The 23113-nt window shown below is 30.4% G+C and overlaps 1 protein-coding gene across 2 annotated transcripts in view; it reads left to right on the top strand.

The window, feature by feature from the left end:
* LOC107450329 (A disintegrin and metalloproteinase with thrombospondin motifs like) overlaps window positions 1-23113 on the top strand; it is a 124334-nt gene that overhangs the window by 97421 nt on the left and 3800 nt on the right. For both annotated transcript variants that reach the window (XM_021147654.3, XM_016066096.4), the window contains 9 exons: window positions 1374-1626; window positions 2703-2908; window positions 5280-5351; window positions 8554-8761; window positions 12368-12494; window positions 14359-14523; window positions 16119-16245; window positions 19104-19208; window positions 21028-21304. In XM_021147654.3, the coding sequence (XP_021003313.2) occupies window positions 1374-1626; window positions 2703-2908; window positions 5280-5351; window positions 8554-8761; window positions 12368-12494; window positions 14359-14523; window positions 16119-16245; window positions 19104-19208; window positions 21028-21304 (1540 nt within the window). The remainder of the gene's footprint in view (window positions 1-1373; window positions 1627-2702; window positions 2909-5279; window positions 5352-8553; window positions 8762-12367; window positions 12495-14358; window positions 14524-16118; window positions 16246-19103; window positions 19209-21027; window positions 21305-23113) is intronic.

A 23113-nucleotide genomic window follows, 5' to 3' on the forward strand; every position in this document is an offset into this window, starting at 1 on the left:
GGGTCAACGACTAATGAAACTTTTTTCTTCAAAACTTTTTAAAACTTATGTTAATTAATATAAAATCGTAAAGATGATCATACGTTGAACGCCGAAGTTGATAAAACAAATATTGACATTTACAGCAATTTTAAGAAGCTAATATGAATTTATTGGAAAAAAATCTGCCTATATATACGGGACATTTTTGAGTAGGCGAATTTTAATGTTTTATCAAGTGAACTATACACATTGTGTTCAACATTCCAGACAATAAAAACAACCCACCATTGCTGTGGGCTGTTATAATGTCACGCTTTCCCGCATACATCCATAAAATTTTAATATATGCAATATTTTATGTGCAAAAAAAAGTACATATTTTTGTAAATATAAATATCTGACATTATAATTTTTAATGTGCTATTTTTACTAGCATCCCTGCTGTTAAGTTAAGCATGGGAAAAATACAGAAGACTGTGAATAACATATAATATGAAATATCAGACTACTTTGTTCTGAATAAGGGAAAGAAAACATGTTTAATAAATAATTACAATAAACATTGACATTACCAAGTGACGTAACCGGAGAAACAGGTAGAGTTTAAAACAAACTCTTAGATTCACCGTTTGAATTTCGCACATGTGCAGTGGGTAAAATAATAAAAAAGTGGAAGTATTTAAAAAGTTTTTATTTAATTATCGTACTATAATAGTAGGATCTTAAAATTACCTTAAAAATGCTAATTAGTTACACTGAGAGAAGTTCTGGATTAAATTACGATAAAAGATACTGGCCCTCTGAGTGCAGCATTCGTTAACTCCGTTTTATTGTAAAATCCATTTTCACCTTAAAAATTTTAACCGTAATTTTTACATTAATATTCATTTATTTAAAGTGATTAGGTGATTTCACAGAAAGTATTAGTGTAAAAATTACGATACACCATAGTTTTTTTGTTCTGTGAAATTATACGGAAAAAATGGATTTTATAGAAAAAAGTACTTGTACTTTTTACCGTCATTTTATTCGGGATTTTTACAGTGAAATCAGACTCAGAAAAGCAGTTTCTAAGAATAAAGATACCTTTTCTTCGAGAGATTTTGATGATTGATCTTTAAAATATGAAAAATAGTAGCAGTATTTCAAAAAATATGTTCCCTTTAGATTAGGTAGGAGTGTGGTTGTAAGTTTGGACCCTTAAAGGTTAATTTGAGTTTTTGAATATGTTACTTCATTTCAATTGAGCATGATCTAATGACTTTTGAACGCAATTGTTTATCCAAAGATAATTCAATTCAATGTAAAACTAAAGTTTCATATTAAATTATTATTTTCTTGTAATTTTGATCGAGAAATTTACTAAATACACTTAAACTTTATAATTTTAGGAAGGTACTATTGGCAATGATCTTGTTGTTAAACCTGTGCCAACAGCTATCCTAGTGCCCGAGGATGGTTTTGTTGATGATGAGATGTTTTTAGATGAAGATGAAAGCTACGAACGGAGTAGGAATAACACTATTGCGGGATCGACTCTAAGATCTTCTCCATCTTCCCGAAGAAATCTTCCCAATTCCAGAGGAGGTGCTCACGTTGTTTATAGAGGGCCAACAGCTTCAAATGATTCACACAGTGATTTTTGTAAGTTGTGATAAAGTTTTCATTGAAGTGAAACTTCTAATGCGACTTCCAACAAGGTTGCGTTAAACGTTTAACGCTACCATGGCAACGAGCGGACTGTGATCCTTGCAGGAGATTTCAATGTGAATTTCTCGTTACCTGAAACATTATTAACCTTCCTTAAAGAAAGCTTTTGAATTGGAAATGATAAATGGTAGGATTGATCCAACGGGGGGAACTATCATTGATGCAGTTTTTGCAAGAAATATTGAAAAAATGGAACTCAAACACTTCGTATCTTACTTTAGTTATCATAATCCCATTGTAAATGTTATAGATTTGGATATTTCTCCACTCGAAAATGATAATTAAAAGTTGCGATCAATTGTGAATTGTAGGCAGTGTTAATAAAGTTTGTCTTAAAGAAGCAATATGATTTCACTAAAAATCAATTTCTACCCCTTCCTATTTTCATTTCCACGTTACGAATTTTCACTTCTATTTTTTTTTTTTTTTTTTGTAATGATTTTTAGACGAGCTGTTTATTAATTTTAGTATGATTATTAGGGGTTTATGTTACAAAGTTGTTCTCGAGTCATTCAATTAAATAAAATATTTTTTTTCTTTTTTAATATTCTATTGCTCCTACGCACAATGGGACAGAATTTCGGAAAACCAGTCAAAATTGGAAGATCAGCTTCAATTGACTTGAAGCCGAGTACCTTTTTGCATGTTATTTGTTTGTCTGCTTTAAGTACATTATTTGTGCGTGCGCTACAATGAAATTGTCTGATTGTAAATGCATTTTTTGCTTGTATACCATTACAAATAATTTTGTATCACACATAGTTTAATTTTGATAGTTATTTTTGACACTTAATAATGCATTTCAAAATTATGCGAAACTTTTGTCTTTTTCAAACAAACCAGAACGTTTTTAAGCAGAAAAATATTTTTTAATAATATACCTTTAGATTTATGACCTCTAATACCAATATTCAAAATGTTCAAAATGCTTTTAAATGCTTGTTATTCAAAATGCTTTTTAAAATTGATTCTACTTGGTAAATTTTAATACTTTTCAATATTCAAATCAGTACCTCTAGATTCAGTTCAAGGTACTTACAATTGGGAAGCAGCAAGAACACGTCCAAGAGCCAACATGGGTAGAAGAAATAAAAGAGCTCTAGCTCCCTCTTCGGTGTGGCCAGAAATTTTACTATTAGTTGATTATGGGAGTTTTGTTCTTCACGGTTTAAGCAGTCGTCACATCAAGCGGTATTTTGTCAGTTTCTGGAATGGGGTGAGTACAATCATATTTATTATATCGATGAATTATTTTTGAAGTAGTCAAGTTTCAGCAGTCCCTGCATATAATGTTGTAAGAAAGTTCAACCAAACGAGCAACAGGGTGTGATTATAAGAGAGCCAAAATTTGCTGATAAGAACTGAAACAAAAATTTTCACGTAGACTTAATATGGCATCTTCAGCTATGTAGACTTTTGACAAGATACCATTCTCCATAACCGTAACCCTATATTTCAAGTACCATAAGTAACCGAGCTAAGTAACAATATATTTTATGAAATCGCTTTTGGAAGCTTTGGCAGCTAAATAACCGGTTCTTTTATGAAGATCTAATATTTAAGCTAAGCTAATATTTTCCGAATAAGCAGTTAATTTTAGTATAAAATGTTATTTTCTTATTAAGTTATTTCAAGACAAAAATTCTGAAAACGAACTAAAATAAGTTATATTTGTATGTTTTCAGAATTGAATCAGTTAAAATAGTTATATTTTTATGTTCTTAGAATTGAATCAGTTAATGGATTATTTTTGCCTTTTTTGCATAGTTAGCGTGCTTTTCGGTTGGTTAAGAAGCAAAATTAACCGTAGTTTAATACTGTTAAGATAATTTTAATGTTGATAAAATGAGATTAAGATAATTTTAATGCTGATAATATATTTGAGAAAAATTACGTAAAATGAGGACTGACTGCAATATCTCTTGCTTTGGGACAATTTTGAAACTGCCAGTCCTAACTCTCTAATTGACACATAGGGACTCTTAAATTTGAGAAGCATCTATTAATTTATACTATTGAAAAATATAAGAATGAAAGTTTTTAAAACAGGATAATTATCAAGCTAAGCTACAAGCAAGATGGATAAACAAAATTGATCTTTTTTTATCGGAAAAAGAGATTGCATTATGATTCTCAAATAGTTAGTTAAGTGGTGTAAGTATTCAAAGCTGAAGATGTAGTTATCTAAAGTTTTTGAATAAAGTATACCGAATTTTATTTAATTTTTTTTCTTCAAACTAACATTGTATTCTGTCAGGTTGTAACGGAGTTACCACTTGAGTGCCTGGTTTTACCTCATAACGTCTGCATATTAAACAGTTTTTCAAAACCTTTTTAACAAATTGTTTACCTTTGATTATCTAATACTGTCCTCTTAAGTGAGTTAAAGTAGAATCTACACCTAAATGACCCATTTTAACTTCGACTTTGATTACCATAGGATATATTTTTTTAAGCGTCAATCTTATTTATTTATGTGCATTAGGCAGCAATTTTATGTCCTTTCATAAGTATTTAATGATATTTCAGATCACGGCATGATGCAAAGTACGATACATGCATGCTAATTAACTAATACAAATGTATCACGTAAATAGAAAATGTCACACAGTTTCTGAAAATGCCTTTTTTGAAATAATGGAATGACTCTTTAACAAAAACATAATCATTAAATTGTGAGTAAATTAAAACAGGATATGTTAAAACATGCGCATAAATATTAAGTACTCAGCACTAACATAATTGCATTCATCTGAAGTTAAAAAAATTATATGATGTTTTTTAATTTTATAGTGCATTACTGATACAGAGTGTTTTTTCTGACTACACTTAATATTTATAAAAATGATCTTTCGCAAAAATATTAAAGAAGCACGCATATTATTAGCGCAAAGCAATATTTATGCAAAAAAAAGATGCTGTCAAAATTACAAGTGAGGAAGACGGAACTAATAACATCAAATACTAAATGATCAGCAGAGAAAATTAAAAAAAAATTGAAAAGCCCTAAGTTTAAGCAAACAGTCTGCCTTCCTCACTAGCAATTAGATAAATTTCGATAACATTTTTGTTAATGTTTTTTTGTAAGACTTAATGTTCGAGAAGGTTTCTAAAAATATGTACTAAGAGTGATCAATCCGAATCAAGGAACGTCTGACTTATTGTCTATTCCCATACGGCCAACTTTCAAACTTTATTAAACTTATAATTATTAGAATTAAATTTATAAATATTATCAATTTTTAAGTTTATAAACTATCCGAACTTTAACTGAGGTAATTTTTTAATGTAGTTTAGATCTGTTTTGAAACCATTTTTCGCTGCTCTCAACATCATTCAGAGTATGTATGAAACGCTGTAATGACGAGTAAATATAATCAATATTGTCAATAAAGTATAAGGCATAAAAATAATTGAGGAAATGCAATTATTTCATACCACAAATCCGCAATTATTTTATTCCGAAAAAATAATTTCGTTAAAGGCATGAAATTTTTTAAAAGTAAAGGTTACAAATTTCTAAAATACATATTTGTTTGATTTTTAATTGTAAGATTCTGAGTTGTAAGTCTTTTGTGTTTTCCCAGGTAGATTTGAGGTACAAGGCTTTATCAAGTCCACAAATTAGAATAAGTTTAGCTGGAATTATTGTTGCGAAGGTAAGTTATATTCACTGCTGTTTGGTTTTACGTTTAATAAGACTTCCATGTCACACTTATTTTTTATTTAAAACGTATAATAGTGTGTGATTTATTAATAAATAATAAAGGACTAGTTTCAAAGTTTTCAAAATTTTCAGAGGAAAGACTAAAAATGATGTTAAAAGTAATTTATGCAAAATATTAGTCTTTTGCCGAATAAAACACATAGAAATATTTAAAGATTAAAATTCAATTAAAAAATTAAAAACCTATTATACTTAGATTAAAATATTAAATATTATGCATGTATTGAGAATGCATCTTGATTTCAATCTAATTAAAAAATAATACATGTCTATAAACAAGAAAAAAAAGGGGGGGGAAGCTCTATAGCCTATTTGCTCTTAAAACGAAAGAATATATAAAAAAGAATATTATGATATTCATGTGCATTTAATGTTTCGATCGCGATATTCATGGTATGTTATTATCCGTTTGATAATTTTACGAGGTTATCAAACTCACATGATTTACATATAACTAGGAGGCTCCGCCCCCTACTCGCTAACGCTCGCCTACCCCCGAGAATTGCTACGCAATCCTATGTGGTTCACGCCGTAAACCAGGGCTCGCTGCGCTCGCTCGCCAATGAACACAATGTTCTAGCACAAAGACATAATATATTATCATCAAAGACATAGTATTTTATCATCAAAGACATAGTATTGTACTTATGTAGAAGAATTCTACCAATGTTCTTATCTTCTTCAGAAAAAGTATATTAGCTATTTAGATTGTACATGGTGAAAAAATCTAAGCATTAGCTAAAAAAGAAACATATTAGCAAAATAAATTATCAAATATTGCTTCACTAATATTCTGCATTTTAAAGCGTGAAAATTCAATGTTTAAATAATAGCGAAACATAAAAAAATTCAATGCATTCAATACAAACACTTAAACGTTTTTTAGACGCTAAGGTAGCTCCCAGTAGAAAAATATCAATTCAACAGCGGCCTTTTAAAGCATTCTCACTTCAATTTGTTAATTAATTCCTAATTGGGTATAATATAGCCTACGTCACAGGTTGTGTTGTTCCTTCTGAATTGAACAACCTGATAATGCTCACTCTGGTTATTGTTATCTGGTTGCTCACTACGTGCTCTTGCGCGCCGAATCCAATCAATTAAAAATGAAAACTGTTGCCAGCGCGAGAAAAGAAATATCATCGGTTTTACAACTTATCGTTTNTTTAAATTAAATATGTCATGTTTTTAGTGCATGAATCTGAATTGAACAACCTGATAATGCTCACTCTGGTTTATTGTTATCTGGTTGCTCACTACGTGCTCTTGCGCACCGAATCCAATCAATTAAAAATGAAAACTGTTGCCAGCGCGAGAAAAGAAATATCATCGGTTTTATTGATACATTCATACATACGTACGTATTAGCGTTTTATTTAATATAGATAGATGGCATAAATCAGTAAGTTAATTTATTACATCATAGTCGGCAACTAAAACATTCTAAATGAAATGACACCTTTATTTAGGGTACTTTTGTCAGTTAATTCTAATTACACCTCTAACTCTTCGAAGCAAAAACAAAAATACTTTTAATACAAAAATAATTTAGGAATGAAAGGAAATTTAATCTATTTTTACTAATTTGATTTGCATATTAAATATATCAGTTATTTCCTCTACGTAGATAAATTTAGTTGTGGCTTGCATGCTACTAATTCAATGAAACGTGAGTTATTTATTGCACTTAAGTTTTCATTTGCACAGTGAATAAATTAAAAACCTGGTAAAAAGCTATAGTTTGCATATAACACGTCAATCAAGCATAGTACTTATAAATTTTAAATGTATTATAACATTAAAAAACAAAATCAAACATTCAAAAAATTATACAAAGTAGTAAGTTTGTTTTAATTTAAATGTTAGTAGCTTCATGCACTTCAAAAATTGCGGTGAAAAGGGCATTTTTACTGGTACATGTTACGGAACAAAAAATTTGATATATCGTAATTTTTAGGTATGATGTTTTACGTAAAAAATGCATTTTAAGGATGATGCACCCAGAGTGCCGGTACTTTAAACGGAAATTTGATTAAGATTTCTTACAGTGTAGTTGTTTTAAGATTTAAAGGTGCTTTTTTGAGCCGTAAATCACTCTTGGGCTGTAAATCCTTATTCTTAATTCTCACGATTTTTTTTTTACAGAAGTAAGTGAAAAAGGAATTGGGGAGTAAATGAGGAAGGGAATTGGGGAGTAAATGAGGATTGCGAAAGACTTGTATTCGATCCTTAGTGGCAGCTAGAAGCGGCAGAAATTTGATTAAGATTTTTCACAGTCTAGTTGTTTTAAGATTTAAAGATGCTTTTTTGTGCTGTAAATCACTCTTGGGCTGTAAATCCTTATTCTTAATTCTCACGATTTTTTTTTACTGAAGTAAGTGAAAAAAGGAATTGGGGAGTAAATGAGGAAGGGAATTGGGGAGTAAATGAGGATTGCGAAAGACTTGTATTCGATCCTTAGTGGCAGCTAGAAGCGCAGAAATTTGATTAAGATTTTTCAGTCTAGCTGTTTTAAGATTTAAAGGTGCTTTTGTGCGCCGTAAATCACTCTTGGGCTGTAAATCCTTATTCTTAATTCTCACGATTTTTTTTTACAGAAGTAAGTGAAAAAGGAATTGGGAAGTAAATGAGGAAGGGAATTGGGGAGTAAATGAGGATTGCGAAAGACTTGTATTCGATCCTTAGTGGCAGCTAGAAGCGGCAGAAATTTGATTAAGATTTTTCACAGTTTTAAGATTTAAAGATGCTTTTTTGTGCTGTAAATCACCCTTGAGCTGTAAATCCTTATTCTTAATTCTCACGAATTTTTTCTACAGAAGTAAATAAGGAAGGGAAGTGGGGAGTAAATGAGGAAGGGAATTGGGGAGTAAATGAGGATTGTGAAAGATCCTCAGTGGCGGCTAGAACACCCCCCCCCACCAGTTTCAGATCAATGGTTAGGGGAGAAAAGGCGCAATGCTGACCACATTGCCACAATCATGCCATTAATCACGAAATTGTGCAGCTTTAACCTCCATGAACTCCCCCCCCCCCGGTTCACTCCGGGCTATTGAGGGAATGTTTTGATTCAATTTGAAATTAAAATGCGTAATAATATTAATAAGTTGTTCTTCTTCTTATTTATTCTATTACAGAGCAAAGATGCCACACCCTATTTGGAACGAAACCGATTGCCGAGTCCCAATCGTGATGCTATTGATGCTGCCGCAGCCTTAACAGATATGGGAAAATATTTATACCAAGAAAATAGGCTGCCTGCTTATGACATGGCAGTTGTTATGACAAAATTAGACATGTGTAGAAAGCAGTTCGGTGGAGGTAGATGCAGTAGGGGCACAGCAGGTAAGAATGTTTTCTAGTTCTTCATGTTTTCCAGTTCTTAATACTTCCAGTTAATTAATAGTTCTTAATACATTCTCTTCTTTAATCCTATATGGCACATGTAGCTTTTAGCATGAGTAGTAACATATCTCTACTCTATATAAATGAACATGGATAGTTCGAAATGCTACAAAATATCACTTAATGTTAATTTTCCATTGATAAAAAATTTTAAATTTTATCTACAGCTCCGACATTTGTCCAATTTTTTTGGTTCATTAAAAATTTGATGCGACACTTCAAAATTTTATCCCTTTATATTTTTGAAGATGCGAATGAAGAATTAACATAAAGCATTTTTATGGTCGACGACTCGTCTTTAACATCTTCCGTAAACAGGGCAAAAAATTAGCTTCATTTTGCTAGATGCTAGTAGAATGCTTAGCAAAGCATGGAAGCAAGTCAATACCAATTACAATACAATTCCTAACTCTTTTTGTAAGGCAAAAGTTTTCTTCAAAGATCTCCGGTATTAGACAAATCAGATCAATTTTTTTTCAGAATAATTGACGGAAGTTTCTTCTGGAATCGATGACGATGAATACGTTCACTTGATAATGAGATTACTTTTTTTGATGGAACAAAAGCCGACTACATCATACAAGAAGTAGCTTAAAAAAACAGGATATTTCAGAATGATGGAGGCTTCTTCTAGATTTGATGATGATGAATATGTTCAATTGATAATGAGATCATTTTTTTTTTGATGGAACAACCACCGACGACATCGTACAAGAAGTAACTTAAAAAGAAGGATATTTCAGAATGATGGTGGTTTCTTCTAGAATTGATGATGACGAATATGTTCAATTGATAATAAGATCACTGTTTTTGATGGAACAAAAGCCGACTACATCATACAAGAAATAGCTTAAAAAAACAGGATATTTCAGAATAATGGAGGCTTCTTCTAGATTTGATGATGATGGATATGTTAAATTGATAATGAGATCATTTTTTTTATGGAACAACCACCGACGACATCGTACAAGAAGTAACTTAAAAAGAAGGATATTTCAGAATGATGCTGGTTTCTTCTAGAATTGATGATGACGAATATGTTCAATTGATAATGAGATCACTGTTTTTGATGGAACAAAAGCCGACTACATCATACAAGAAGTAGCTTAAAAAAACAGGATATTTCAGAGTGATGGAGGCTTCTTCTCGATTTGATGATGATGAATATGTTCAATTGATAATGAGATCATTTTTTTTGATGGAACAACCACCGACGACATCGTACAAGAAGTAACTTAAAAAGAAGGATATTTCAGAATGATGGTGGTTTCTTCTAGAATTGATGATGACGAATATGTTCAATTGATAATGAGATCACTGTTTTTGATGGAACAGAAGCCGACTACATCATACAAGAAATAGCTTAAAAAAACAGGATATTTCAGAATGATGGAGGTTTCTTCTAGATTTGATGATGATGAATATGTTCAATTGATAATGGGATCATTTTTTTTTGATGGAACAACCACCGACGACATCGTACAAGAAGTAACTTAAAAAGCAGGATATTTCAGAATGATGGTGGTTTCTTCTAGAATTGATGATGACGAATAAGTTCAATTAAAAATGAGATCGCTGTTTTTGATGGAACAACCGCCGATGGCATCACACAAAAAGTAGCTTAAAAAGCAGGATATTTTATAATTTTGGAAATTTCTTATTTAATCGTTGATGACGATTATGCTCAATTGATAATGAGATCACTATTTCTAATAGAGCAAACGACGTCGACGACATTGAACTGACTTAAAAGTAGGATATATCAGACGATGAGTAATGAGGAATTTCGGATAAGAAAAAAAATGATCTGATATCTGCTCCTTCTGAATCCTTAAAAATGATTAATTTTCTAAGAAAATTTATGAAATTTCAAACTGATGCTTAACTTATTCTATGCCATTGATAATGCTGAAGATTTTGTTAAAAAATAAAATTGTGCCTTCTAAAATGCACCATTATCAGCAAGTATATAGTGAATCCGGGAAAAGATTAATGACATGAATGTGCACGAGAATTGTGTGTTTATGAATTTCCAATTTATGATCAAAGAGTATTATAAATATACCAGTTAAAGGTCACCATGAAATTTTAAGATGATTTTAAGGTGGTAATGTTAATTTTTGTCAAATATTGTATTTAGTTTTATTCTAGGTTGCAATAATTATTTTTCAATCTGCTTATTTTAAAATATTTGATAATTCGAATTTTGGTTAATTCGAACATTTTCCCACCTCGTTATAGTTGAATTATAACGAGCATTTGTCGCAAATAACTTCTGCAATTGTGATAGTAAAAAAATCTAATAGTTTAAAAATAAAAAAAATTTGAAGCGAGGGGAAAATTCTAACTCTTTGTTTTGCATTGGTAAAAAAACCATTTTATTAAATTAAACGCGTGTTTATGTTTGGAATATCTTAGTACTAAATATCAATAATTAAAACTAATGTTATTCCTAATCATAGTTTTTTTTGCAAAATATATATATATTTTTTTGTTTTTGCTTTTGTAGTATTCTATAGAATTACAGCTATTTTTTACATTGTAATTGCTAATTGAAACTAGTAAGAAAATAAATGAAGTCATTTTAAAACACAATAAAATGTATTTAGGATTTTTTTCATTGCTTTAAATCAAAATGAAATTAAAATACAACTCGACGTTTCAGCCGTTGTTACATTATTACAAAAATAAGAGAAAATATGGAAAATAATCGCAAAATGAATTGAATATAATATAATAATAATAATAAAATGAAATTGAAATAGAGCCTGATATTTTAGCTCTAGTTACATTATTACAAAAGTAAGAAAAAGTATGATTTTCTATTTTTTTAAATTAAATAAAAATAAAATAAAACTGAAGGTTTTAGCCTTTGTTACTAGTTCTTAAAATATCTATCGCAAATTATTTTTTCAATTTTAACTCGATATTTAATTGAAATACAACTTGGATGTAACAATATTTGCGAGTATAAAATTTTTTATTGTAAAGTTAAAATACGAATACATCATGTTGCTTCATTTAGGTTTTTACAACAGATTTGATCGCAGAATTAGTTAAAAAAGAATCTAAAACAAAAGACTCGAGGAAAATAGCAGAATTAAAAATGTGAGAGTTGCAATTAGCATTTGACTGCTTTTTAATGCAAATCCCCGATCTGAAAGTACTGGACATTATTTGATGAAAAATAATCAAAAAAATATTTTGAAATTTATGATTAATATGGTTTGTTTGTGTTTGTTGATTTCAAAAATTTTTAATATCTGTTGTGTAAAGAAATATTCTTTGTTTTCCGGAGTCTTTTATTGTTCAGAATTATCCTCGGCCTTCGAAAAAAGTAAGTTTGGGGTAGTATTTATTTCAGTTGAATCCGTGATTTTCTTTAGAAAACATAGGTGGAATTGTGCACAAGGCTTTAAAGGCGTTAAAAAGATACGAAATTATTTAAATAGACATAAAATCGCAATATGAGACTCATACTGCTTTTTAATACATTCTAGTTAAGCTATATTTCATTTTAAATACATAAAATACTTTTGTTTCTAGGTTTTGCTTATGTGGGTGGAGCGTGCGTCGTGAACAAACGATTAGAGAAAGTGAATAGTGTGGCTATTATAGAGGACAGTGGCGGGTTCAGTGGCATCATAGTGGCGGCACATGAAGTTGGCCACCTGTGAGTAAGCTTTTGTTTATCTATTATATTTGGCAGCAATAAATTATCCCTCACATTTTTTTTTCAATTTTTTTCATGTATAAATTTTTTTTCTCAGCTATTGCTAGTGAGAGCTTTTAAGATACTAATTATTCACTGAATATTGCCAAATTTTAAATTAAATTCATATACGGTGTTGCAAAACTGGGATTCAAGGTTTTATTGTGATAAACAAAACCATTTTTCATAACAAAAAAAAACTGAAGGGCTCCACCCCTGTTTGTCTGGTGGCCATCTTTGTTTCTCTTCGCTAGATAGAAACTTCGTTCCAAAATTGATAAATGAATTATTTCATGAAATGAACTGAAATGTTAATCGTAACATTAAAAAAAAAACTCAAAAATTTGGAATTCTCACGAAAAGCTTTTAGGCGTTATCATGTTTTCTGACTTAATTATTTTCACACATTGACAACAAAAGCAATACATTTATTGTATGAAAATAATTTTCTTGTTCTTCACTCGAATATAATTGATGATTGAAGAAAACAAATGGTGCATAATTAGGCTGATTAGGACCGAATTATTATTTAATATATTCTATTCAATTTGTCTGTTTGTTGATTTTTTATAAAAATATGGCTTTTCTTGACTTTAAAAGAAATGAAACGTAACTATAGTTGACAGAAATGATAATAAAAATCATTTAAGACTTATAATTTTGTTTCTTCACATTATCGGAAAGTTCTTTAAAAAAATAACAAATAATTCAAAGAAAATTAAGCGAAAAACTAAAACCTGTTAACAAAAACCTCATTAGCTTCATAATAAACACTTTGACGTTGCATAAAATTTTATACAATTGCTGTCATACTGGTCGGAATTAGTTTTTTATGGGAGATAATGTTGTGCAAAACTATAAAAGAAAATTTTTTAATAAGATGAAGAAAAAAATTACTACTCTTGAACAGTTTTTACAATATTATTTTTAATTATCAACTTTATATCTCTAATGTTTATCAATTTAAGTGCCCATATGACACCAAAATCGACCACCTTTCCTAACTAAGACGCTTGGTCCTACATCCTGGAAGACATTCTAGCCTCAGGAAGTGAGAAAAGAAGTCGGGTTTGATGTGAATAGATAGAATTTTCAAAATATCTAACCAGTCTATTTCAATTCGACCTGCTATTCTCGTGACATTTTTACTTCAGCGATATGTACGCCATCTGCAGTTTGAAATGACGGAGTTACTTATGAAGCAAAATGCAGCAACTTGCAAGTAAAATTGGAATACGTTATTTTCTGAAAAAACCAAATCTGCAATAAAAATTAGGGTTCCTATTCAAAATCTCAAAGTTCATTCCCTTTCTCGAGGGGAGATTAGGGAGTCGGATTTTGCGCACCACAGTAATACAAAATACAACAAATGCACCACAAAATATTTTATATTTTAATTTTTAGGTTTTTTGACCCAAATTCAACTATGTGTGATAGTATCGTTCAAGATTCGATGATAAACTTCTATGCGTTGATGTAATTAGAAATTTCCCATCAAGATTACATACAATTCAGTTTTATTTACAAGGAAGTTGGTTTACGCATCTAACAGCATGACAATCAAATCAAAGTAATAAAAATTGAGATGGTATAATATGAAATTTTATACGGATATACAAAAATTAAAATTGAATGAATCAGTAAAATATATCAGTATAAAAGAGTAGCTATATTCCTTTTGAAAAGTCGAAAAACGAAAAAAAAATCAATTAATATAATTTTCATTAATTTTTTAGCATATATATTGTGCGATATATTGCTTATTCACAACATCTTAAACAATAGTTGCTAAATAAGGCTAATAAAAAAAACTTTTGTAACTTAGTTTGGGATGTGTTCATGATGGATCTCCACCACCGAGCTATCTGGGAGGCCCTGGAGCGACACGGTGTCCATGGGAAGATGGTTTCATCATGAGTGATCTCCGGCACACAGATCGAGGTTTCAAATGGTCCTCATGCAGCGTTGAACAATTCAAACATTTCTTAAAGTAAGTATAGATAAATGAAAGCAAAGAAAAAAACTTTTTTTGATTATTATTTGAAAATTTTAACGAATTGCTTTACTGTCTAGCTGTCCAAGAGAATTACTGCTGACTGCATACCATTTTTTAATATAAAATAATAACGAAAAGTGTACTTCTTAAAACTTTATGATGTGTATTTAAACACTTGAATTGAGCTAACTAATAGTTATTTATTTGCTTAGCACCGTGTTTCTATACGCATGATATTAAAAAATACAAGAAATTTAGCCTTATAAACGAACAATATTGATCTACTTACAACTGGCTGGCTACAAGCGATGTCTCGCCAGAGGTGGGAAGGGAGAGAATTGGTGAAATTGGGACAGTTTGTGACAAGATGACGTGAGAGGGTAACAAAAAGAATAAAATTAAAACAAAAACATTTAGAATCAACAGATTATATATTTTTAAATTTTTAAACTTTCTCGTCAAAATATATTCACGTCTAAAAATTTTCGTTAAATTTTCTAAAATGTTCTGAAATTTGAAATCTAAAAATTTTCGAAAACATAGATAAAAGGGAAGAATGGGTAGGGTCCATTTTTTACAAAAATGAAGATTGAATCCCCCTCTGTGGCATTTTGGGAATTACTAAGTTTTGACAAATAAATAACATGGAAAATTGGTTCTCCTCGAGAGTTATTACACAGTAAAGATTAACCGTGCTGGTTAGAAACGGCTCCTGTCCACTCTCCTGGCAAAGAATAGGTTCTGCCCAAACACGCAAGTGCCTGTGGTTATGGAAAATATATCAAATTTTTAAAATGGACTGAACAAGAACATTCATTTGGTTTTTATCTCAGAAAATGTCAGTTCCTTGCTCTGTCAATAAGGATGCTCAAAGCGAGTAAAAATCTTTGAAATCTCTCAAAACGCCTTTTTAGGGCGAGTGCACGCCTAGGATATATTGAGTAATTACCGAGTTGCTTTAAAAAAAAAGGAAATGATTAATATTGCAGAATTTTTTTTTTTAAAAAAAGTAGTTGATTCATAATTTTAAATCTCTTACAATAAGACGCGTGAGTAATTAGCAAGCTATGTTTGAAAAGAAAAATTCAATATTACAATTTTGTTTTCAAAAAACTCAGCTGTTTCAAAATTTTAAATCACTTGCAATAGGACAGTTGAGAAATTACCAGGCTATTTTAAGAAAGAAAAGATTCAATATTTCATTTTCATAAAAAAAAATAGCTATTTTTAAATTTTGTCTCTTTTACGACAGGAAATGTTAAGAAGTCACCGAAACATTACAAAACGAAACGCTTAAAAATAGTAAAAATTTTTAAAAAAATGTCAACGTTTCGAAAAAGCTTTGCAAAAAAAGGAAATATGTATTTACATTAATACAATAAAAAAGGAATTCATATTAATATTGAAGTAATTTGTATTCAATGTATCTCTTCAAACTGTGTGAAATCATGAATTTTTGGATATGCAACGAATATTACATTTAAAATTACTTAACATTTTAATTTATTTCTATAATTTACTTGAAATGAAAAAACCGTACAAGTTTCATAAAATTCATATTTTAATTAAAAGTGTATTAATGTTTCTAGTGGAGAAACAGCTTCCTGCCTTTTCAACTATCCGGATGATAATAAATTATTGGCCAGAGAATTACCAGGAACCATGCTCACACTTGATGAACAGTGTGAAAGAGATCGAGGAACTCAAGCTTGCTTCGTAAGTATTTTTTTGTTGTTCTTTCGTTAACAGAAATTTTATTCAGATAAAGTCTAATGCACAAATTTGTCAAAAATTATTTTCTTTTAAGCTTTACAAGTCCTCAAAAGCAAGCTAATCTTTTAAAAATATTTATTACATTTTTCTTGCTACTAAGGAGTACTTTCTTCATATGTACTACTTTCTTTCATATTTTCACTTGCTGCATCTGAGTTTCCAATAACATTAATAATCATTAAATCAAGAATAAAATAGTATAGTTGATTTAAAATTTTAAAATTTGCAAAATAAAATATTTTAATATGAAATCAAGACTGAATAATTGAGATAATTGAAGATTGATTTATGCATAAAAATGTGGATACGTATGCCTTGACAGTATATGTTAGAAGTTATTGAAATTAGTCTACATTTTAGTTTATTTCATAATTTTTGAAACAAGAAAATGAGTAAAGTAGTTTATCTTCCGTGAAAAAAATTTAGATTTTTATTTATTATTTACTTCTCTTGCTTAGTAACCTTCATTTATTTCCTATTTTTTCAATTTTATTATTTTCGCGTCAGAAAAAAATGAAGACCACAGCACCGTTTGATTTTATAACTTCAAAATGTGTTTTTAGCATTGATCTGGGCGCTGTATAGCTGCATCCGCAATGGCATCATTAAATTTTAAACTTAAAACCCTTTCAGCATATAAAGACTGATTTATTATGTTAATTTAAGCACGGTTGTTGAAGACAGAATATTTCATTTGAAAAACATTAAATGAGAAAAAATTTTGTCTACTACACAACACAAACGCTAATATTTTATTAAGGTTGTATCCGTGATTTAGTTGCCGTTTTAAACAAATATAGCTTATTTTATTATTATTGTATTTAGATTAAGGCTGGGGGAATTTATGTTTTTCTTCAGATAAATACCAGTTACACAACCCCGGGTCACCTTAGTGAACTTTGTTTTCCAGTTTTCGTCTTATTTTATTTTTATATCAGACATTACGCAAACGATGTTTCATTTTACTACTTAATGCATTATTGTAATTTTTTTACTTTGAAGTTAGTGCTGTGCTATTGAACACTACCTTCAACTCAAATTAGCGCATAAATGAAATAAAACCATGAAATAGGTCCTAAAGGTTCCCTTAGCAAAGTTTTTTATTATTTTTTGTAATAAAAGTTATTGTTAATATCATAAGAGTGGATACAATAATACAGTCAAACCCCGCTATAGTGAACACGGCTTATAGTGAACTCCCGGATATAGTGAACGAAATGTTTGGCCCCATGCCTTGCTATACATGTATAATGTTAGTTTTTGTGGATATAGTGAACCAAAAAAGTGAGGAAGTTGGATATAATGAACTTTTCTCTGTCTTCGACTGATTTTTTCCCCATTTTTTTTTTGTAATAATTTTGAAATTTCTACTTCAAAATTAATACATATACCGATTTTCAGAACCATCTGTAGAGGGGAATGTAGCGATAAACATTTTTTCTTGTTTGCTTCTTTTATCTCTCTTTCCCATCCCTAAACAAACCAAGCAGATGATCCACCTGTAAGGTGTCAGTAGGATCAATATGCATTTTCTGTCAAAGGGAATGAGTAATTATTAATTATTGGTCAAAGGGCTGAACACTAATATGTGTTGATAGGGCCCTCATTTCAACTCCTTTCTGCTAACAGTTCAGTTAAAAAAATCCTGTAAACAAGTGTTTCAAATTTAACTATGGCGAGCAGTAAACGCAAACGTTCTCCACTGATGATAAAATGGGCATAATCAGAAAAATTGAAAATGGATGCAGTCAAGCTGATATTTTCAGAGAATATAAACTACCCAAATCTGCAGTTTGTAACATATGGAAAAATAGGCAATTAATAATTTCTGATCATAAAAAAATTTAGATGGCTGAAAAAAGTTGCGAAAAGCAGATCACAAGGATGTTGAAGATGCATTACTGAAGTGGTTCACCAATCGAAGAAGCCACAATTTTCCACTATCTGGACAAATGTCGATGAATTTGCTACGCGATTTTATGAAACTACTTTTATGTGTTCAAATGGCAGGTTAGACAGGTTTAAAAAGTGGAATAACAGAAATTCAGGAAAAATTATCTGAGAGTCGGGAAGTGTTTCCATATCTGATGTTGAGGATTGCTCATCAGCTAAAGATTACTAATTTTTTTTTTGTACGCAAGACGAAGAGTAATGAAAAATAACACATTTTTTGCTACTACATAATATTTTTCAGTCATTTATTTGAATAATGTGTAATAAAAGGGAGGAGTTTGGGAACCATTAGTTAAATTGTCTGCGTAATGGATATAGTGAACTCCCGGTAATAGTGAACCGAAATTTCGGTCCCTTGAAGGTTCACTATAGCGGGGTTTGACTGTATAAGTAATTTTTAAGATAAGTCTCCATGTTCCCATATTTTTCATGAATATATAAGAAACTCTATTACAGCGAAGTTGAAATAATAAATAATAAAGTATATACCTTTTAATTTTACGCATTTACGTTTGGGTTACATGAAGAGGAGAACCACAAAAACCTCCCACAGCTAACCAGACGACTAGGGTACTCTAATCCATGATTCATCTACCACTGAGGATATTTTAAGTGAGCACTGTGATCGGTGCAAGCCGGTGCGGAATTCATATCGACCAGCCATCGCAGGGATTCGAACCCGGTTCACCTCATTGGAAGACGAACGCTCTATCGCCTGAGCCACCACGGCTCGCCAATGGATATAGGACTAGTTTTACTCTCAATAGAATGCAATGATTTTATACTACATTTTGGTGATAGTCTTACTTTAATTTGACTCGAAATCATCACTTTTTTTTTATTTGCAGAAAGACAGTCGAGTTTGTGCTCAATTATTTTGCTATGACAATGATTCAGGCTATTGCGTTTCATTTCGACCAGCTGCAGAAGGCTCTTCGTGTGGTGATGGGCAGGTAAAACTCTTATTTAAATGTTTTTATGCTAAAATTTAAGCACTGTGTTGGGTAATAAATAAGTATATTATATTTTAAAATGACGTATTCATGAGGAAGCAAATGTTCCTGTGAAAAGTATAAATTTTTATCATATTTATTGCAATTTTCAGTTACTAGTTTTGCACTAGTCTTATAGTCAGCGTACTACGCAGTAAAGCCATAGGGCTCTTATTCAATTTTTGTCTAAAATGCAATTTTATAATTCTGATGATTTTATAATGCATTTTTAAATTGTCATAAACAATAACTGTATAAGCGAATAAGAATCATTCAATTAATGTTTATGAAGAAATTTATTTTTACGTGAATATATAATTACTTAAATTTTATAATCCGAATTTATCTAATACCATCTTGACAACTATAGATATGCTGCAAAGCAGTTTGGTCATGTAATTTTGGTCAAATAATTTCTGTGAAATATGATAGAAAAATAACGAAATAGAGCTTAAGGATTGTCGAATCGACAAAAATGAGAGTTTTATTTCCGAGAGTGTACAGTTTTATTTTACAGTCTTAAGTAATTTCAGAATTTTACAGATGCATTTTAAACTGGTCTAGCAAATTGAATATTGACTTTTCAAAATTGAATATTAGATTTGGAGGATTCGATGCGTATAAAAGAAACGTAAACAAATTTTAAAAATTCAGAAATATTTTGCTTATTTAAAGCAACCGAAGATCATTTTACAGTGCTGATAATTTTAAAAGCAATTTAAATAATTTCTAAACCATAAATATTTCATATTTCTTCTGTAAGCTTTTATCATTAATACTGCTCAATTAAATTATAAATAATTTTTTCGTAAATAGATATTTACTCAGCAGTATAGGAATAGAACTAGATTTAATATGAACTTCAACTTATTTTACTTTCTAAACTTACTTTGCGAGAAATTTGTTACAAAAATATTACAGCTTCGGTAAATTGAATGATATTGAAAGCCTAAGTCCCCTATTCGCTGCCCTAACTAGCCCCGATTATTGCTTCGCAATAATTGTTGTTTCTAGACATAAAACAGTTTTTTTTTAACGAAAGTTGAAATTATTTACTTTATATGAAGTACTATAAGTAACTCTATTTTCCTGTGCCCCCATTTTCCACATTCAATATTCATTTCTATAAATTCAATTTTATTTTAGTCAGACTTTATTGATAGTCTGACTATGATAGATATAGTAATAGATGCCGGATAATTCTATTTTCCTTATAATTCCATTAAAATCTATAAGTGAACATAAATAATTTTGCTTTATTATAATTTCCTTCTGAAAAATAATATTTAAAATTAAAGTTATATTGTTATAACAAAGTCAGTAAGTTCACAACCGTAATTTATTAATTTATATTTAACTGTAATAATTCGTAATTTTATATTAATTATGCTTATTATTAATTATATTTAATATTAATCATATTTAATATTAATTATATTTAATATTAATTATATTTAATATTAATTATATTTAATATTTAGAGGTGGAGTCTACCACTGTAACTTTCAAAAAACGGATGAATATTATTGGTAATACTTTATTACAAAGTCCAATAGTAGCATACGTGAGAAGATTTTCTTATAAATAGCTGCTTTAATGATTGAAAATAGGGAAAATTTCTACGTTTTTTCTTATGCTTTTTAAATTTTGGTTAGTACTTTGCGACTGTTAGATTTCTTTTTCCTTTATGAGCTCGTTTGCGCTATATAGGACATAGTTCAAGCTGCCTTGCTTTAGAATAAATATTTTATAATAATAAAATCAATAACATTTTCTTTAGGTGTGCAAAAATGGAAAATGCATAGTAGATAATGAAAACATAATTCCTGATTACACCCACGTCACAAGATCAATAGCAAATCGCATTGATAAAGAACCACCGAAACAAACAACGAGTAGGCCATCACCTGTAAGAGTGAACAAACCAATCAGCAGGGCTTCCAGAAGACCGCCCAGACCTTCCATATCTAACAGAAATAGCATTAAGCCAGTTCAAAAACAAACACCATCCACAACTTCAACAACTACTACAACGACAACAGTCAGTGCACCAAAAGGTAAGGCAAAAAATTTGTAACGAGGTTATTTTGATTTGATACAATCTATGCAGGATTATGCGAATAAAATAATTATTCACTAATTAGAATGAATTTTAAACCATAAGACTTCGTCATTAAGGCAAGTTTGCAGTCACGGACGTTATTTTGAAACCATTTGGTCTTTTACTTTGCAAGGAGAGAGGGGGAAAAAATCCACGGCAAGGGACTAATCAGCGGGTAGTAGCAAACGAGTATACCATTTATCATCGCGATACGAAATCTGGATGTCTCATTGGGATTGATCCTAATCCCAAACTACACTGGTGGACAGATTTAAGAGATGGAAGACATTTTCCCAAATATCTCAAAAAGTACTGAATATAAATAAATGAAATTTGGTATGGATATAGCTTATTCCATGATAATAAAGTATGCAAAACAAAAATGAAAGTGACATTCACTGGCAAGACCTATTGCCAATAAATCCAATATAGTCTGAACTTAAGGATAAAAGATGACAACAAAAGTGAGGCTTGTACAGTGTGTGTTGCCTCTAGCATGGTGTATGGTCACCCCTGACAGAAAGACAGACAGACAGCATGCACAACGAGTATGCGTGCTGTTAATAAGGGTGTTAAGGAGGACTTGTGGAAGACCCTCCCATTCTTCCACCAGAGCAATTTTTAACTCCAGAATGGTTCTGGGGGGAGGTTGGCGCATCGCAATAGCTCTCCCAAGAATATCCCAAGTATGTTCAATAGGATTCAGGTCAGGGGATTTGGCTGGCCAATCCATTCGTTGAATATCCTCGCTTTCCAGATACTCATCAACCATGAGAGCCCTATGTGGTTGCGCATTGTCGTCCATAGAAATTAACTCAGGGCCAACAGCGCCCCTGAAAAGGCGCACATAGGGCTCTAGGACCTCCTGCCTGTACCTCTGAGCATTCACGGAACCATAGTCAAACACATGGAGCGGAGTGCGGGTATCTTGCATGTGTGAATGAATGTGCGAAAATGCTTTCCATCTCTTAATTTTGTCCACCAGTGTCATATTCTTTGCCATCATCCATTAATTATTATATAACCTAAAAATTACGACAATATATAAAATTTTTAAAAGTAGTTGTGTCAAAATGATTAACCTAGTATCAATAATACCAAATAAGCAAGTATGGCAATTGTGGGTATAAAAATATTTTTGAATTTTTAAAGGTCATAGTTATAATACTTCAGTAAAGTTTGAAAATTCAAAGGTTGTATTTTAAAAAAAAAATTACAATATTTTTCTAAAAGTTTAAGTCGTTTGGAGTTAAACTCTAGGAGAAAGATGGGGGGGGGGAGGAAGAGAAAAAGAGAAGAAGAGTAAAAGAGCTTTAAAAAACTTCAAAAAAAGCTAACTCTTAGAAAAATTTTACTTTTTCTTTTTGAAAGTAAAAAAAACAATTTTTCCTGAAACCTATTTTGGAAATTGATGGTCATGATTTAATAAAAATTAATTCACCAATCTAACTGAAATTTCACACGCATTTTTCATAAGATTGCCTAATAATTGAGGGAAGGTTTTTTCATTCCATCTCTTTGTTCACAACTTATTTTACTAGATAAAATGTGGTCTCTATTTTTCGGAAAATTGTGCTTTCTTGCATAAAGTCCTACTAAATTTTTAGTTTTAAAAATACATTTCTTCGTTGATTCACAATTTATACTTATTAGCAAACCATATTTGGTTGATTGATTTCATACGTTTTACTAAGGTTAATTCGAAAATCAGTTCTTAACAACTAAATTTTCCAAATTGTTTTTAAAGCTCTTATAAATTTTTCTG

This window comes from Parasteatoda tepidariorum, chromosome 10 (assembly GCF_043381705.1).
Source record: "Parasteatoda tepidariorum isolate YZ-2023 chromosome 10, CAS_Ptep_4.0, whole genome shotgun sequence".
In the NCBI taxonomy this organism is placed as follows: domain Eukaryota; kingdom Metazoa; phylum Arthropoda; class Arachnida; order Araneae; family Theridiidae; genus Parasteatoda; species Parasteatoda tepidariorum.